This window comes from Arachis stenosperma, chromosome 9 (genome assembly GCF_014773155.1).
Source record: "Arachis stenosperma cultivar V10309 chromosome 9, arast.V10309.gnm1.PFL2, whole genome shotgun sequence".
Lineage (NCBI taxonomy): Eukaryota > Viridiplantae > Streptophyta > Magnoliopsida > Fabales > Fabaceae > Arachis > Arachis stenosperma.
In genome coordinates, this window is record NC_080385.1 from 134,092,021 (window position 1) to 134,112,492 (window position 20,472).

The 20,472-nt window shown below is 34.6% G+C and overlaps 1 protein-coding gene and 1 pseudogene across 1 annotated transcript; both read right to left on the bottom strand.

Moving 5' to 3' along the window:
* Positions 1 to 2,177: 2,177 nt before the first annotated feature.
* On the bottom strand, positions 2,178 to 5,920 carry LOC130951514 (serine decarboxylase 1-like). The gene is made up of 6 exons (XM_057880183.1): positions 5,829 to 5,920; positions 4,847 to 5,151; positions 3,746 to 3,977; positions 3,472 to 3,665; positions 3,248 to 3,384; positions 2,178 to 2,894 (listed from the first exon to the last, which is right to left on the bottom strand). Exons 2-6 carry the CDS (start codon positions 5,124 to 5,126, stop codon positions 2,322 to 2,324), a joined length of 1,416 nt encoding a protein of 471 aa, XP_057736166.1. The 5' UTR covers positions 5,127 to 5,151; positions 5,829 to 5,920; the 3' UTR covers positions 2,178 to 2,321.
* A 2,224-nt stretch (positions 5,921 to 8,144) lies between these two features.
* Positions 8,145 to 18,790, bottom strand: LOC130949948 (cationic peroxidase 2-like; annotated as a pseudogene).
* Between the last annotated feature and the right edge of the window lie 1,682 nt (positions 18,791 to 20,472).

A 20,472-nucleotide genomic window follows, 5' to 3' on the forward strand; every position in this document is an offset into this window, starting at 1 on the left:
AAATTATAAAAAATTGTTTTTTTTAATATTTAATTATATATTCTCATAGCAACAAAGATAAATATGAGGTGAAAATTTAGGTATAGTCAACTTCACGTGAAGTTAGTCGTTAAATGATTTAAATGATTTGACTAAATTTTTATTTAACGGTTTTCGATTATCAGCTTTACGTAAAGTTGACTATACCTGAGTTTTCACCAAAATATGATTATGTAAATTACTTTAGATTTTTTCAGTTAGTTCGATAAAATTAAACTTATCTTTTACTGTGATTATTATATATAAACATCAACATGCATGTAGGTGGGTAGTGGACACTGGAAGCCAATTCAGATTCGACACATCATACTTGTTCAATCTCCTCAGGGGCCATGGAATCCTTCGTTCCGATCAGCTTCTTTGGACTGACCCTTCAACCAACGGCTTCGTTCGGAGATACTTGGCTGCGCCTCCTCCTTTCTATGTGGATTTTGCCAACTCCATGGTTAAGATGAGCAGCAATGCTATTAAGACCGGTTCTGACTGTGAAATTCGCAAGAAATGGTGGATTAAATTATCATGCAAAATTTTATTGCTACAGCAGCATGTGGTTCTTTAGTTTCTATATGTCATAAAATTCTTCGAATCTTAAATTATTAGAAGTACATTAGTACTATTAAAATTTAAGTTACTATTACTGACACTATTTTTTTATTGCATGTTGTTGTGACTAATTTCAGTCAATAAATAAATAATTATTTGAATCACATGATCAAGATTTTTAGCATCAACTTAGTTTTACTCATAAGGTTAAGGTGTTATTATCAATAAATTTTATTCTATATCTTAGATATTGTCACAATTCGAGTAGTATATGTGTAGCTGTAACTTTAGTCTTTTAAAAATAAATTAAAAGACTACTCATCATATATGATTAATAAATTCTAAAATGTAACTCATTGTTAAGTTTGATCAATCTATCTTTCATTCAAAACGTTTGTAATAGTAATATAGCTGGTGGCATTATTCAAGTAAACATTAAAATGGTGATCCAACCCCTTAGCTTCTACCAAAATCTGTCCTTAGTAATAAAGCTTCTAATAATGAAGCAAATTAGGAATCCTCAGCAATAAGAAGCAGGTAGCAAATAGACATTACTTTTGGGCTGCGCATGCATGCTATATAATACAGGGGATCTTTATTTATGTATTTATCTTGGTTTAACTGGGGATGTTTAATTTATATTATCACTATTATTATTGGATATGGAATATATAAGCCCTGTTTTCTTTTTATATTTACCACGGTAGTGTCTAACCTAGATAATAAGATAAAAACTCTTATTGTAAGAAAATGATTATCGGATAAACATATATAACAATAATCGCGTTCATTATAATTATATTAGAATGCGTCTACTAATTTCTTTTCTCTTTGATCATCATATGTTCTCAATCTCTCTTCTTTATGTATAGTATTTCATTTCATATTTTAAAATTTAAATTCTATGTTGGAACTTAAACTCTTTATTCCCCTATCATGTATGTGAAAGGAGTTCGTCATAATGCGTATGTTAAATAGCTTCGTATACCCTGAACCTGAATCTGTTCACACGAAAACTTAAAGAAGAAACATTGAGCTGGAGTGTCCCTAAGAGAAGTTAGCAATAATGCCTTAGATTTGAGATTTACGAATTACACACACAATTAGAATTTGGAAGCAAGTTTTTTACTGCTACACTGTAGTGTCCACAATATAGATTTGACGCAAAACAAGGCTGTGTAATTGATGAACACTGGATGTCTGGATCCATGTCAGTTGTATATCTTCATTTTTCTTTTGTACTAACACGATTTTTCCAAAGAAAAATGACCTGTTTTATTATGTTGATGAACTTGAATTGAGTGTTATTCCATGCTAGTATTTTAACAGATGCGCATTTTGAAATTTTGATTCTCAAATGATGTTCTATAAATTACAATAATTAGTTTCTTAAGAATGCATTTTAACATTTTAATTCTCAAGTGACTTTTATAATATATGCTTACAAAATTTTTAAAGTATGATAATTTAATCCACCATCAATAGTTTGTTTTATTTCTGCTAAATATTTAATATATAAGATAGCTAAAGAATAAGTTTTCTGAATGAATGTTGATAAAAAGACAAATCTAAAATTCTCTAAGAACTAGTTGCTATCAAGTGCAAATAAAAATGTCAATAATAAGGAAAACCGATAGGTTATCAAGTGCAACAAAATCTCGATAAAACATGGATATATATATGCCCCACCATAAACCAACTAAAACCTTGAACCTAAGATAGGGAACCTGTTACAACTTTTACTTGCTCTTATGCAAAGGGCAAAGACAACAGGTTTCACCCACTTCTGAGGCTATGCAATATTGTTGAAACTTGCCATCTTTAAACCATTGAGCACGCTTCTCCACAAGCTCGTTCAGGAAATCATCAAGCTTGCCCTTAGTGACGTTTGGCATCACCACCACATGTGCTATGTTTCCCTGGCATGCCAACTGCCACTTCCGTACAAACTCCTCATCATGTGGCCTCTCAAACACAACTGTGCTGCTCAGCTCATTAAGCATTGCACCAACTCCGGCCTCCCTAAGGCGGTCCTTGAAGTAGTGTGCATTCCTCAAGCATTTCTGCACTTCTTTCTGGAAACCTCTGTATCCTTTCCGGTTAAGGGTATACCAAAGGAATATGGGAGCATGGCCATTCCGGCTACCCATGATTGTGGCATCCCTAGAAGCAAGGTATTCTACATTATTGGAAAGAACATTGATATGCTCCAATCTTGTTATCTGAACACCACAAGGCATTGGGCACCCCACAAATTTGTGGCCAGAAACACTAACACTGCCAATGGGCTTCTTAAAAGAAACTTTTGGTGCCTGATATTGCAGAATATAGAATAATCAACATCATTGCTTATATAAAACAAACTCAAAAATAAGATGGCAAGATTTACATCACTAAAGGAATTGGTCTCAAATCTTGTTTTGGCAAGCAATTAAACTTGTAAATTGCTAAATGCAAGACAAACAACAATGAGCTATAATAACATAAACAAGGTTATGTGCAAGAACCAAAATGCTATTTGCTGACATGGAAAACAACGAATTACAACAAAAGTAGAATAATACATAGGAGTTCCAATTAGATAACAGAGGGATAGCAAATATGACTTCAACAGCACATGTCTGAAGTTTAAAGATTTCTGGTACCGTGAACAAGAGAAACTTACAAGTTTCACAAAAGGCATCATGAGACCAAACAAGGCCCCATCACAATGGATGTAGAATTTGTCACGTGAAAATCCAGTATCTTCAAGTGTCTTTATCACCAGATCAAGATCATCCACTGCTCCTTTGACAGTTGTACCTGCAAAGTTCCGTCTATATGAGTCAACATCAGCAAAGTAAAAAACAAAGGCAGGAGAGGAGGGGCAATAGAGATAAAGAAACTTGCCTATGTTCACATTTACAATAGCTGGCTTATCTTTGTGAAGAAGCAGCTTGGCCTTGAAATCATTACAATCAATCTCTCCAGTATGAAGAGTTACAATCTTCATACAATCCATTCTGTACATACGTGCAGCTTTAAATACAGAATAATGTGATTCTTGTGAGGCGTACAAAATCCCATCCGGAAGGACCTCTCTCCTGTAAATGTCATATTTAACAATATAATCGTGTTCTTTCCAAATTTGCAATATGTTGAACAAAGTCAAACTAAAACTAACCCAACTAGGATGCCATGGAGATTACCCTCAGTACCACAGTTTGTCATGTAGCCCCAGTACTCATCTTTTTCTATTTCCCATAACCGGGCAAACCAGTCCAAAACACCAACTTCAAACTGCCGGGAGTGGACTCCATAATTGCTTTCAATGAATGGATCTCCCAGGTTGTTTATGGAGAAGTGTTGAAGTTGAGAGAGTGCACCGTAGTCGAAATCCAAATTATAAGGGTAACCTGGCATAGATTGTTCACAAATTACATACGAGTATATGACTATATGAGATAGCCTAAAAACTCCATAGGTTAAAAGAATGAATATAGGCCTTGAAAAGCTACACATCTTAGGTAATTTTTGCACAAAATGGAAGCCAGAATAATATAGATGCATTAATGAACTGTAATAGATCATAAACATTTTTCGTTTTCCTCTAACTACTAAAAAAAGCACTCTTCATGTAATAGACATGAAGACTTCTTCTGTTATACGTGACTGAATGCTTCATCTACTTCCTCACATAGGCACAGCAGCCTCAAATGCATCTCATTCTTCGCCAAAATATTAAACATAAAACAATCTCAACTACAAATGAAGGATAGCTAAAACGCACATTGTGGGTTGGACAACAAACAAGTTTGTATGCACTGACACTATCAAATCTCAATTATGATTTTTACACACTTTATTTTTTTGAAGAAAAAATTAAAAAATGTTACATTATATTTGTTGCGTTCAAATGAAACCACCTGGATAATTATAGAAACGTATCAATAAAAACTCAGCAGCTGGAATACTAGGCAAACAGAGGATAACAGGAAAGCAGGTGAGGCTAAACATGTAGTATAAGTTGGTGCCAAGTATTGTGTGGGTGCTGATGCTTGGTTGGTATTACCATCAAGTTAACAAACTTTCTTGTATGTCAAGTCAGAAATCACAGGGCCGAACGTTGCATAGAAATGAGCAGAATTACAGAAATACTAGTTGGAAGTTGGAACAAACAAAAGCAACAAGATATCCTATCATGAAGCATTTTCTTTGTGCTAAATGCAACAAAGAAAATGCAAGCAAGAAAGCAGTAAGATTAAAAGAGCAAATGCTTTCAAACCTAAATGATGTTTTGTCCTTTCAGTCAATGATTTTTTATATTTGGACAATACACTTGCCATGTAAGCATCCCTTTCCCCAGTAATTTCATCATCTGCATCAGGTTCTGTAACTTCTAGACACAGTGTGTGAACATTTTTTCCCAGTACTATAGCTCTTTTCACGTTCTCACTTTCTGCAATTGTGGGTGGCACAGGTTCTTTGATCACAGCTGACGCATCAAAATCTTCGGGCAATGGTTCAACTGTTCCATGGGCGCCCAAATGGCCACTTCCAACCATTTTGCTGCTCGCAACACAAGATTAACTGTAAAAGATGGAGTCCAGGAGTGAATTGAGCAACAAAGTCCATGGTTAAATAAAGCAGCCATCCATATTTTCCTTCTAGTGAAAGCATTTTTCAATTTCTATACACAAAAAGGATGCCAGACCAAATCACAATCACTACCAATAGAGGGAACTCACACAAAATTTTCATATACATTACTTGAGTCATTTATATACAAAATATAAAAATTATGACATAAATGAGGATCACAGAAATTTATGGAAAGACGTACAAATCCTTGATCCCTTATTTTTGCAGCACTCATTATTGCTCAATATATTAATATTTCTACAGTACGCTTTTTAATGTCAAAATAATTGCCAAAAGAAGATGACCAAAACAAAACAAAACGAAACACACTACATGCATTGCACAATTCCCGAAATGGATAAATTCTACGCAGCACACAAGTGTATGTTTAAGGTAATCAAATTCAGAAAGCAAGATTAAATATCTAAACTCACTAACTCAGGTAAGTAAGATGCAAAATTGAAGAGGAAATCTTCAAAGTACAGCTAAATCCACAAAATTCATAGAAACGAAATACCGAAAGGGAAAAATGAAGAACGAGATAGAGAAAAATGTCATAACGCGAAATGAAGAGTGAATTGAGAGGAGGAGGAGGAGATAGATCTAAGAGAAGAGGAATCACTGACCGGAGCGTGAGATTCGTAAAAGGAGGGACAAAGGAAAATGATGATGCGAGAAAATTGGGGGGCGTCAGAGAGAGAGAGCAACGACGTGAATGCTGCCATTTATAGTTATTAGCTAGTTGCTTTCGTCAGCACACATAATATATATTTATTGAATTTAGATCTTCTAAATTTTAAATTTGTAGGAAAATAAAGTGTAATCTTTTACCTTAAATAGTTTTTCTCTCATATTTATTTTTGGTCTCACATATAAAATAAATGGTGAGAGATCATACTTTACTCTCTAAAATGAAATTCAAACTTTAGAAAATCCAAATTCATATTTATTATATCTAAAATTATATAATTATACTAACGATAATTAATAAATATTAAATAAATAATTTTAAATTATTTGTACTAATTTTTTATTATCTCTCAAACATTATTTCACATTTTTACTTTTAATATTAGATTAACAATAGTGTTTTTTTAAATTATGATCTAACATAGTATTTTTCTAAAATGTGGAATGATTTAATTTACAGACGGTACAATTTTTAAAAGATACAAAATCGAATCGTCTGATTTGTGTACTCCAACTTTTTTTAATTTTTTAAACACAAATAAAAAAATTCTATTTGTGTATCTCTCATCATTTTAAAAAATACAAAAAATTATCATGTTAAAATATAACACTCATCTTACTTCCATATCTAAATTTTTTAACCACATTATACTACCATACATATATATTAACCTTGCTCTAGCGATGTCCACTTCATATATACTATAAGGACGAAGTGAAATTCAAATTCAAGTTTTAGAAGTTTTATGAATTTGGGGAATAATGGTGGGTCGTTGTCGTCACTATTTATTATCTGTTATTGTTATCACTTCCCATTAAACTTATTACTGTATACAAAACAAGTGACAAAGGAAAAAGACTCAATAATGCTAAACTACTCGCATGATGATGATTATTTGGTAGATTTTCTAAGTTATGATGCTTTGATTATATTAAATACCTACGCCTACCTGTAGATTTTTGTTCGTTTTCATTTGAAAAGACTTATATCATTATAGAAAGTTTAAGAACCAACAATTTTATTAAATTTTAGTCCGAATATAATTAACAAAAAAAAATAATAATAAAATCTCACACCATTAAAAATATCATTAATAATTATTTAATAATTATAAATTACAAAAGTTATTGGCCTTAACATTCCTCTATCATTATTATTTACGCGTAACTTCTATATATTAAAAACTGGCCGGGAATTAGGCCTATTGAACCATTGCAGATCAAAATTCTGATCTACATCAGCAATTCATAAACTCATCAATAAATTGATTAAAGGACTAGCAGTAACCTGCAAGGCATTAGATAACTATTATATGTAATATTAGAATGATAAAAAAAACATAAACTTATTCATTTAGTATATATTAATTCTAATAACAATAAATATTAAATAAAATAAATTTAAATTATTTTTTACTAATTTTATTTAATTATTAAATATTTTTATTATTGTGAAATCACTTTTTAGTTCCTACTAAATTGTTTTAAATTTAATAATATTTAAAAGACAAAAAAATCAGTCAAAATAATTTAAATTTATCTTATTTATCATTATTAATTATCAATATAATTAATAAAAATTAAATAAAATAAATTTAGATTTTTTTTATCAGCCTAATTTAAATGAGACAAAGTAAAATATACTATAAACTATATTGTTAAGTCATTTTCGATGCTCAAGTTTATATATATATAAATTACTTAAAATTATTTAAAATAATTGAACCATTTACGTTTATCCCCGGAACAATCCATGATATATATCCATGAACCATCAGAGCTACCGACGAACAAAAAACCAAAAAGAATAAATATTTTGAAAATGAAATGTTAGGCGTTAGTTATTAACTTAATACTTAATATTTAATAGTAAATATTCATATCATTTGGTTCAGTATGTAGATTCATCTCGTCATATAATTTTTCTAATCATTTACATGTGCAAATTAAAACATAGCATATATACAATAAAATAATAATGTGTAATAATAATACTCTAAACAAATCTACAAGGAAAAAGATACATAAGAGTACCTGAAAATAAGCAAATAAAAAGCATCCATTATTCACTCAATTCATCAATTACATTTGGCTGTAACATTTCACACGAGAAATATTTGATCATCAATGACCAGCGAAAACTTTCTCTTTTTTTTTTTCTTTAAAAAAAAAGATATTATACATACACTTTTGATGATTTGCAAATGAAAACACATATACTATTAAGCTACACATTTATTTGATTGAAGTAGTTAGTTAAAAGCAGAACAAATCTTGCGAATTTCACCATCAGCACCAGTCTTGATTCCAATGTTGCCCATCTTAACCATAGAATTTCCAAACTCAAGGCTGAAAGACAAGCCAAGCATCCCTCTTAGGCCTAAGTATCTTTGTGGAAGCATCATTCCATAGTCCTCATCTGACTCAAGAATTCCACGTCCATTCCTCAAATTAGCCTAGTAAGAAGTATCAAATTTCAGTTGGCTTTCGGTATCTAAGGGAACACGGTTGCTACCGCCACTGTGCTTGTAGTTGCGGAACAAATGAAGGGTCAATGGAAGGATCAAGGCCATTTCCGATGAAGTTGTACAATCTGTTGCTCAAGAATTGGCATGCTGCGGTACCTATCGTATCTCCTCCTGTCGACATACTCATCAAACTTTTTCAGTTAACCATATCAAACTTTTTGTACAAACATGTTTTTTAAATTTGCGTTAAATTTGCATAAAAATTTTTATTTGTTTAATATTAATTTTTTTTAAATCAATAAAAATTAATCTGTAACAAATACTATATATCCCACAAAATGATTTCTTTCAAAGGTTCAAAAATTTAAACTAATAAAAAAAATTATATATATAATTATATCTCTAACAAATATAATAGAATCTTAGTATGATTACCAACAAGGATAATGAGGTCTTGTGTGTTGAGGCCCTTTGCTGCAAACTTCTGTTTTTGAACATCAATAGAGTCCGTAGGTGCAGGCAAGTTGTTAACATCCGAAGCTTGTGACACACGACCATCTTTACGTTCTGGAGGCACTTGCCAACTCAATCCACCGCTCTACAAACAAAATTATTGTCAATATTGTTATTTGTTCGTTTTAAATAGATAAAAACTCACGTGCAAATGTCTTTATGTAAAGTTGATAGTTAGAATTGTTAGATAATTTTACAGGTTTGATTAAATTATCATCTAATAACTCTCAACTATTAACTTCACTTAAAATTAACTATACGTAAGTTTTCACCTTTGCTTTAAAATTTTAGAGTAAATACCTTTTCCGACCCCTATCCTTTTTGAAAATAGACAAACCGCCCCCTAACGTTTAAAAAATGACGAATCGGTCCCTGTCTATTTCTTCTGTTAGACACATCGACCTTTTTGTAGCTCCCTCGCTTGAAACTCGACAGAAAATGCTGACTTATAACGGTGAGCAGGTGACTTGGCATGGACACATAAGCTGAATTTGTTAGGATGATACAGCCCCTACCTAGTCATCAAAACGTCATTGTTTGAAGGAAGTGAGAGACGCGTGTTTTGAAGACCTTCTCCCCCTTCTCTTCTTTTTTCGAACCCTAACTCAAGTAGCAACCATGAGTGAGTAGAGCAATCCTCAACCTCTCAGACTTGTCGTCGCTGGATGAATGGTAGGATGTGTTCGAGTAATGCTAGTGGAGGGAAGAAGGTGAAGTTTCAACACCCTGAATACAAATGTGGAAGTTATGCAATCATGCAAAGATCTACAACTGCCAAGAACCCAGACATGATCTTTCTCGGTTATTGCCGCTATCGTGTAAGTGTTCCTCCATGCTTGATTATCGGATTCAACTTGCTTTTGTGCTAGAACAAATTATCTTCATGATAACTGCAATTGCAGACAGAACGATCTCACTACAACTATTTTATGTGGCTGAGCTAATTTCTTGTAATTTTGCACATGAAGAAGACATTGGTGTAGATGAAAGAATGATGACGCTAGAGAACAGATTTGAGCAATTAGAGCACAAAGTTGATTTGGCAATTGAAGGAAAATAAAAAATGGAGTATTGCTTTCATAGTCTATGTCATGCTAGCCATGTTAATTGTAGTAGTAGCAGTAAAATATGTTGTAGTCTAGGACATAGATTGTATTTTGTTGCAATATGTGATGTATGGTTAAGGTTAATGTATGGAAAGTTGGATATTGGATATTGAATATGTAGTTACTATGTTCTATATGGATGGATTGTGATTTTGTTGCATTAATGATAACCTAATTTTGTGTAAGAGTTATAGATCTATGAAATCCTGGATAGTGTGATATATATATCCAAAAGCATAGAAATTTCATTCATAATGCTATGCACATAGGTATAGTTTAGTCTGGTGATGTATCAGTTGGAAACAAAAATTTTTTTTATTGAGCTAAATGTCCAAACCTAAAATTAAGATAACTAGAACTCTGTTACATATTTCAAGTCATTAAACAACAGGTCTCACCCTTTGATACATTGAAGATCCATAACAACAAAAAAAAAAAACAACATACCAAATCCTATGTTTCAGTAACCATGGGTTTGAGTTGATCATTTCATCCTTGGTGGCCTTAAGCAATATCTCCTCTTGGATCCAGAAGGATTTTTCAAGCCTGGTGTGGAAACAAATTTGAAAGTTGGTGCAGTTCTTAAACCAGTTTCAGCAGTAGTGTATTATTGTTCCTGAGTTGGTGATGTTGTGCTGCTACTTCTAAGGATTGTTTGTTTGGCTCCGGATTGTGCTCCATGGTTGGGAGGATTTGGGTTGTTTGGCACTTGAGGTCCAGTATTAGCATCAATTTCCTAATAAAAAAACTAAAAAACGTATTTATAATTGGAATAGTGGGCTGAAATTTAGTTACAATATAATGGTTGTTTGACAAATAAAAAAGACCTCTGGTTGTAGTGGTGCAGACTGTGATAGTGGGATCTCCACTCTTGGTTCTTCGAGTAGTGTGGGTGTGGTCCCAACCTTGGAAAGTTTTTTCTTCTGGCTTTTTGCCGTAGCCTGATAAGTACAATTAAAAAAGAAGTGTGTTTCAGTGTTACTTTAGTCCATATCAGTTTTCTACCCAACCAAAAAAAAAAAAAAAAAACTAAATACAAAACAGCAAAAAGGGGTACCACTGGGTCTAGGGATGTCACAGCCACATTGTTGCTTACATTTGGTTCAACTCTGTCCAAATTCTACGCAACACAAAAAAAAAATTACAGGACCCATTTAGATACAATTAGGCACAAAATTTAGGCATATAAAGATTGAGTTGCCAAAGTTACAACATTATCTGTTCTGGGGTTAGATTTGTAGGGTTTGATTGCTCTCCATTTGGTTGTTGCTTCGGCTTCTTTCTCTTTGGTTGCTAGTTAGGGTTTGTTAGTGCACCTTTACATGTCGTATGATAGTGGTCCTTCTATCCACATTTGCTACATGTCACCTGGAAGGTCTTCTTCACTTTGTGTCCTTGTTCTTTCATCTGAGCCTCTGCCACCACATCAACACTCCTCTTCTTAGTAGGTCTCCCAAGGGGTCTCTTAATGTTTGGTGCCTTAGGTTAGAGCCTGTTACTTTCCTCACAGAACTCCTAAGTGCCTCTAATGGCATCCATTGTGAGCCATTTATGTGCAAAGTCCTCTGACCTTAGATTTTGTCTCCTCAGTCTTGCTATGGTAGCAACATCATGTTTGCAAGGTAGCCTTGCCAGTTATCAAGTGAACAACATGTCATATTGTATCACACTCCACACACAATAAACTAAAGGATAAAGTTTAGGGGTTACCTGTTAATTTTCAGACATTGCAGGAACAAGTTTGTCTCTACAAGTTGACAGCAACCCTAGTTTGGTGTCTTTGCACTTTAAACAACACTCTAGCATTATCCCCAACCCATTTTGCAGTCCATTTATTGCTCTCTGGTATAACATACTCATCCAACCTTAACTGTTGAATTGGAGCCAGCTTCCCAGTGCACTTGCCTAATCTGTGTTTATGCCCTGCCATCTTTCACATAATATAGCATCTAAACTCTTCACACATACTTAAAATTGGTTTAGACCTGTACTCGACAATTTTTGCATTCCATGCTTCGCACATGTTATTCATTATGTTGTCCACTTTAGGGCCGTGATTAAAATATGCCTTGCTCTATGCAGCTAGATCGAACTTGTTTAGATACTCATAGGCTTCTTTGTTCACCTTCTTGAAAAGCTCCATTGAATTTCTAAAGTCCTTCATCGTTGTGCTCTTAGCAGCCTTCCACACCAACCCCTTAGTATGCTTGTCTTTAAAGTTCTTGATGAAATTCTTCCGTATGTGGAGCACATAATTTCTATGGTGCGCTTGCGGCATAACTTCATGTAATGCATTAGCTAGCCCCTTTAAAAATATAGAAACAGTACAAATTTAGATAAAACCAGCCAGTATAACATAATGAAACAGTTGAAAGATCAGTAACTTTATACCTTTTGTTGATCCGACATGAAGTTCCATCCATGCTTAATGACTTGTCCAAGATCATCTTGTAATATGTTCAAAAACCATCTCCAAGAGTCAGTGTTCTCAGACTCAACTACAATAAAGGCTATAACAAAAAAAAATGGTTTTTTGCATTCTGTGCACTAGCAGATAGTAGATGTCCACCAAAGTATTCTTTTAGGAAACAACCGTCCAACCCAATCAGCGGCCGACAACCCGCCTTAAATCCCTTCTTACATGCGTCAAGAGATATGTATAGCCTATTAAAGAGTGGATACCCTTCTGGTTGTGGGATTACATCAATCATTCCAATAGAACCCAGATTGCTTCTATGAATTTCATTCATATAGTCATGAAGATTGCCATATTGTTCTCGCTCCTTTCCAACTGTTTTCTCTCTAACAGCCTTCAAAGCTCGAGTAATCATCTTGTAGTTTACATGGACATTATAATCATGCTTCATATGCTTCAATGCCTCCTTTGGTGTCATAAGTTGTTGGGTTAGCATCCTCTTGACCAGTTTGCTTGTGACTCAAGCTCTTGTTGCCATATTACTACTCAGATTTCTTATATAATTGTGCTCTCCATAAAGTGTCTTAATCTGATAGCAAAGACTCTGGCTGTTATAGAAACAGAGCCCAAGTCAGGGACAATCCTCCTCAGCACATTTAGCTCTAAGTCTCTTAGACTCATTCTTCAAATATTGCAGTTCCTTATCCTCAAACACGAAATAGTCTTTCAATGCTTGCTTAAACTGCTCCATTGTCATAAATTGCTGTCCTATCTAGAATTCAATCTCACCATACTCAGTTTTCTCATTAAAATCAGGATATCTTGGTCTATTTTCATCCTCTTCGCTAGAAATGGGAGAGTTAAATGCCTCAGATTCATATTAATAGGGCTTGTCAATGTCTGAGTCCCTCTTCATTAACAGGCTCTGGAATGGGCCTATCTCTTACCTCTGGAGTTGGATCCACCACACCTGACCCATTACCTTATTCAGTATTAAGCCCATTCCTTGGTACATTACCAGCTCCTTCTTGTGACAAGATATGTTTCCTAACTCTTCCAACATATCTTTTTGCCTTCTTCTTCTTGGTCCTAAGAGACAAGTCCTTGTCATCAATTCTAACATAGGGCACATTACGCTTCTTTTTAGGAGTATCTGGCTTTCCAACACTCTTCTTCTTAACAGACTTATGTTCAGAACTCAGCCCACCTTTTTTACTCTTTCTCACACGGTTCTTCTTGGCTTTATCTTCTTCACCACTACTGCTACTACTGGATTCGAATCCAGGTGGAGGGGGTTTGTAGGACTCATCTTCCGTGGTCTCATATCCATCGTCAGAAGAAGAAGAAGAAGAATCAACTTTGACAACTTCATCATCTGTTCTGTCTTCAGCAACATAATTCATCTTGCTAACATTGTGCTTGGTGGATGAAATTGTGATCATCAACAATGGCTCCAAAGACTTGGTGCTCTCAAACATAAATCACACTTTGTCACAACTCCGCACAACTAACCAGCAAGTATACTGGGTCGTCCAAGTAATACCTTACGTGAGTAAGGGTCGATCCCACAGAGATTATTGGTATGAAGCAAGCTATGGTCATCTTGTAAATCCCAGTCAGGCGGATTCAACTATATTAAGAGATTATTGGATTTTCGAATAATAATAATAAATTTAAACAGAAAATAAAGATAGAGTTACTCATGTAATTCAATGATGGAAATTTCAGATAAGTGTTTGGAGGTGCTGTGTTCTTTTCGAATCTCTGCTTTCCTATTGCTTTTATCCAATTTTTGTCACTCCTTTCTATGGCAAGCTGTATGTAGGGCATCACCGTTGTCAATGGCTACATCCCATCCTCTTAGTGAAAATGGTCCAAATGCTCTGTCACAGCACGGGTAATCATCTGTCGGTTCTCGATCATGTTGGAATAGAATCCCTTGATTCTTTTACGTTTGTCATCACGTCCAGCAATCGCGAGTTTGAAGCTCATCACAGTCATTCAATTCCGGAATCCTACTCGGAATACCACAGACAAGGTTAGACTTTCTGGATTCCCATGAATGCCGCCATCAATTCTAGCTTATACCACAAAGATTCTGATTAAGAAATCCAAGAGATATGCGCCCGGTTTAAGGTAGAACGGAAGTGGTTGTCAGTCACGCGTTCATAGGTGAGAATGATGATGAGTGTCACGGATCATCACATTCATCATGTTGAAGTGCAACGAATATCTTAGAATAAGAACAAGCGGAATTGAATAGAAAATAGTAGTAATTGCATTGAAACTTGATGTACAGCAGAGCTCCACACCCTTAATCTATGGTGTGTAGAAACTCCACCGTTGAAAATACATAAGTGATGAAGGTCCAGGCATGGTCGAATGGCCAGCCCCCATGAAAGACCGAATAGTCAAAAGAACTAGATAGTCCAAGACATCTAATAAACTAGTAAAAAATTCTATTTATACTAAACTAGGTACTAGGGTTTACAGAAGTAAGTAATTGATGCATAAATTCACTTTCGGGGCCCACTTGGTGTATGCTTGGGCTGAGCTTGATCTATCCACGAGCTGAGACTTCTCTTGGAGTTGAACGCCAAGTTGTAACGTGTTTTGGGCGTTCAACTCTGGTTCGTGACGTGTTTCTGGCGTTTGACTCTAGAATGCAGTATGGAACTGGCGTTGAGCACCAGTGTACGTCATCTAATTACGAATAAAGTATGGTATTGCTGGAAAGCTCTGGATGTCTACTTTCCAACGCCTTTGAGAGCGCGCCATTTGGAGTTTTGTAGCTCCAGAAAATCCATTTTAAGTGCAGGGAGGTCAGATTCCAACAGCATCAGCAGTCCTTTGTCAGCCTCCTATCAGAGTTTTCCTCAAGTCCCTCAATTTCAGCTAGAAAATACCTGAAATCACAGAAAAACACACAAACTCATAGTAAAGTCCAGAAACGTAAATTTATCATAAAAATTAATGAAAACATCCCTAAAAGTAACTAGATCATACTAAAAACTACCTAAAAACAATGCCAAAAAGCGTATAAATTATCCGCTCATCAGTGCTCAAAATAGATCACAAGAAAATCAGACTTCACATCCTCCATCTTTTTATCACATATTTGGTTAATCTCCTTATCCTCTTTAAGAACATGCAATCCAGACTCCAAGTCAGGGGCAGTACCATCATACCAATAAATCTCTTTGTAGCTAGTATACCCTAAACCCTTAAACATTTTCACCAAGTCTTTGAAGTTAACATAATCTATATCTAATGGAGGAAATACCTCAACTTTTCCATCAAAGTAGTGCAACACTCCATCAAAATTTCTTTCGAACCAACCCCATAATGAAAAATAGGGACAATTTCATATGACATCTTCTAGAATAAAATGTGCAACACTTTGGATTAACTAACTACTACAATCATCCACACCAATCATAACCAAAGACGGTGAATAAAGGTAGCAAAACAAGATTACAAAAAACTAATTTTATAAAATACAACCAACTCACAAGGTAATGAATGGACTAAACGACACTAACCTTAGTAGCGCTGTCAACGGCTCCGTCAACATTGCCTTCGCCACTTCCTCGCTGGAAGTCCTAGTAAGCTTGAGTTGGAGGGAAACATTTCACTTTCTTAGGGTTAGGGTGTAATTTTGTGTGCTAAGTGAGGGTCATTTCCCTATGAAGCTACATGTAAGGGGAGAAGGGAGAGAAGGTCTCCAAAACGCGCGTCTCTCACTTTCTTCAAACGACGAGGGGCTGTATCGTCCTAATAAATTCAGCTGATGTGTCCATGCCAAGTCATCTGTTCACCGTTACAAATCAGCATTTTTCATCGAGTTTCAAGCGAGGGAGCCACAGAAGGGTCGATGCGTCTAACAGAAGAAATAGACAGGGGCCGATTTGTCATTTTTTAAACGTTAGAAGACGGCTTGTCAATTTTCAAAAAGGGCAGAGGCTGGAAAAGGAATTTACTCAAAATTTTATTATTGTTGTGTATATATCCCAGGATGACGGAGTCGCGAGCAGCAAGGGCAACAATATCGGCGCAAGACACATCGCCGGGACATGCAGCCTCGAGTTGTGTCTTTCTGTCGTCAATGACCTCGAATCCTCTAAGTCCGAGGTTTGCAAATGCTGTTCTCTCGGTGGCAGAGCCAGTAACGAGGACAGAAGCGTCACAACCTTGGAGAAAGCAATCATGGAAGTGCATTCTGAGTAAGGCAGCAGCTAGAGTAGGGTCGGAGTTAAGATGGGATTAAACCGTGGACTTGACAATAGACTCGGCTTTTGGACATGTAGTAGCATAGAACCCTACACGGGTACCTTGGCCATGCACCATGGTAGAAACAATACACAATAGAGCAATCATGATGAACCTTTTCTGATCTTGATGAAAACACCATCCATTTTGATAATTAATTAAGTTCAAGTAATAATTATTATTGCCTTTATTATATGTATATGAATGAGGATGCTAAGCTAATAACACGTATGCATGGGAATGGGATCATGATAATATACTGGAATCTTTTATAATCAAATATATATTAACTAAAATGGAATTTGTCGTTACTTTTTTAGTTCCAAGTTTGTAGTCTTGAATAGTGTAAGGCGTATTTCTAGTTCTAGATACTTTGACGATAAAGTCAATTATGGATTGTAAGAGATATTAGGTTAAGGATCATGTGAGATGAAATTAGATGAGATTAGGTTAAGTATCCTTCCCTTGCTGACGAGTATAGGTAGTAACTTATAGATGGATAAAAATCTGAGCAGAGAGTAGTTATGTTACTATCTTGTAATTACTTAATGAGTAAAGATCAGAGTTTATTTGCTGTGTTGGATCGGACATATTATATACATGTTATACAATAGATATTCAGTCAAAAAAGGAAAATGTTGTTATTGTATGAAGAATTCATTGAAATAAACTACACACTTTATTCTTTAAAAAAGATGATGAAATATAAAAGGGTAGCTCCAAAGTTAAAAGGAAAGAAGCAAAAAATCACAAGTGCTTTGCTCTCTTGTACAATCTGAGATGTACGAATTACACACACTATTAGAACTTAGAAGCAAGTGTTTTACTGCTACACTGTAGTGCCCACAATTTATATTTGACGCAAAACAAAGCTGTGTAATTGAACACTGGATCCATATCAATTGTATATGTTCATTTTTTTTGTACTAATACAATTTTTCCAAAGAAAAATGACCTGTTTTATTATGTTGATGAACTTGAATTGAGTGTTATTCCATGCTAGTATTTTAACAGACGTGCATTTTGAAATTTTGATTCTCGATATTTTATAAAATTACAATAATTAGTTTTTTAAGAATGCATTTTAACATTTTAATTCTCAAGTGATTTTTATGATATTTTATGCTTACAAAATTTTTAAAGTATAAGAATTTAATGGATAGTTCTATGGTGCAAATTTCAACAGCTGCTGAAATGAGATGTCATAATGGAGAAAAAAACACGTGTGGTGTTAGGTGCAACACGCGCAGACAAAAATTGATTTCTGTACAGCAGTGATAAGATATTATTGACATTAGATAGATTATTATAAGTATGACCGTTTAATTTGTGGCATTACTGATGGGCTTCAAGTTTATTGTCAAGGGAGAAAAAAAAAATAAAAGAACGGTGTACATAAGGATTATTGAAGTTTCATTTAAAAATTTAAATACGGTGTACATAATATTATATAATAATAAACTCATGACTTAGGCTTTATATTCATACATAAGAATAAGGATGAATGAAGTTTCATTTTAAAAATTTTTTAAATGTAGGTCATTTCTACTTTGTCAATATATCTAAAACAATGATAAGCCTCCTAAAAAAATTCCTTTGAGCGAGACATATCATATATAGTCTTAGAGCGAGACAAACTTATCTTTCAACCTAAACGTTATTAGAATATATACCAAAAATTATTTATGTTTATATATATATTTATATCTATATTAATTAGGTAAATAAATACACATTATTATTTATTTTGCTTTTAATATATATTAATATCAGAATAAATTTAAAATTCATCTCATCATGTGAAATTATTAGAATGTCACATGTAAAAATTAATTATCAAAATCTGTTATGAAAAGTCTTATATACAAGTGTAGGATATATATTTGGCAATCTCAGTGTAAAAAAACAATATACATTTTCAATAATCATTCAAGACACTCATATCAGTTTTCATTTTCTTCTCTTCTTTCTGCTCTCTCTGCTCACATTTATATTCCTTTATGGTATCAAGAGCACACAAGATCCATGGCTCAACTTGAAAATATTCAAACCAATGATGATGATGCTGCTAAATCAACACCAATAGCTTCTACTTCATCAAATTCCAAGGATAAACCATTCAACATTCCACTGGCTGAGAAATTGAGTGAAACCAACTTTTTGACCTGGAGACATTTTGTAACCCTTTCAATCTGCGGGTAGAAACTTAAAGATCACTTGGATCAAGGTAAAATTCCTCCACGTTATGATAATCCTGCAGATAAAGCCAATAAAAAAGAATCCAAGAAATACAAAACATGGAGAATAGATGATTACAATAATGTCAACTCTTAACTATTTGTTTCAATGGACGACTCGTTAAAACATAGAATAATCGGGTGTTACTTTGCTCATGAGATATGGAGCAGAATTCATACATTTTTTGCTTCCCAAAATAAAGCTCATGCTCGACAATTGCAACTACAACTACGATCAGTCAAGAAACAAGCCTCAACATAAAAAGCTCTCAGACTCATTGGCTACGATCGGCTCACCACTATCTGATGAAGAATATACCAATATCATCCTCGATGGCCTCAGCGAAGAATACCATCCATTTATCACAATGATCACTGCCAAAGATCCTCCATACTCTATCCCAGATCTTGAGGCATTATTGATGGCACAAGAAGAAATAATTGATAGACTCAAGAAACCTGAATCATCTATGGTTCAAGTTCACCTGTCACAAACTACTACTACTCAAGAATCAACATCTCACCAACATCGTACTTCTCCAACAAATTCATATTCTAATCCAGCTCACGGAACATACAATAACTTTGGAAGAGCTCCTTTTGGAAGAAGAGGTCATGTTGGCAGGAATTCTCATGGTGGCAGAGGTTCTTGGGGAACCAACAATCACGCCCAATGCCAAATCTGTGGTAAAATGGGACATATAGCTAGTTATTGCTACTTTCGCTTGGATCAAAATTACTCTCATGCTCAAAATCATACTCCCAATTCTTCAATGCACACAGCATTACCACCAGCAACTTCTTTCCAAAATCCTAAAGCTATGCTAGCCACACCATATGCTATTGCTGATCAATCATGGTATGCTGACACAGGAGCCACCCATCACTGCACCTCAGATCCAGAGAATCATCACCAATCGTATGAATATCAAGGCCAAAAACAGGTCTACACAGGTAATGGGTCAGGTATGAGAATTAATCGAGTAGAAAATTCATGCTTACAATGCTGCTCTTCTTTTAAACGATATAAATTGTATGATCTTTTACTTGTTCCTTCAATAACTCAGAACCTTCTAAGTGTATCACGATTTGCACGAGATAACAATGTTTACTTCTCATTTTGGCCTGATTATTGCTTGGTAAAATCTCAGGCTACCAAGAAAGTCCTTCTCAAAGGCAAGGGTGAGAGAGGAATGTGTAAATTTGAGAAAGTTTCCATACCTAGAGCTGTGCAATCCTTTTATAAATCACCTTCAATCTTGTTTGCAAAGTGTGTTTTATTGGATGTTTACCATAAACGTTTTGGACATCCCACCATCTCTATTGTACAAAAAATTATAAATAAGTGCAATTTTCCAGTGAATAAAATTTTTAATTCAGATTCTGTATGCTCCTCTTGTTGCATGGCCAAATCGCATAAACTTCCATATACTCCATCTATGCATGCTTATTATACTCCTCTATCTCTAATTGTGTCGGATGTATGGGACCAGCTCCCATCATTTCTTTGCATAGTTTTCGGTATTATGTATCATTTATTGATGTCTTTTCACGCCATACTAGTATTTTTC

Bases quoted from the DNA above. Each gene is read 5' to 3' on its own strand.
- LOC130951514 (XM_057880183.1), bottom strand. From the start codon at position 5,126: ATGGTTGGAAGTGGCCATTTGGGCGCCCATGGAACAGTTGAACCATTG. The intron at 3,978-4,846 runs GTTTGAAAGCAT...AATCTATGCCAG, and splicing joins AAGGACAAAACATCATTTAG to GTTACCCTTATAATTTGGAT. The intron at 3,666-3,745 runs GTTAGTTTTAGT...TGACATTTACAG, and splicing joins CTCCATGGCATCCTAGTTGG to GAGAGAGGTCCTTCCGGATG.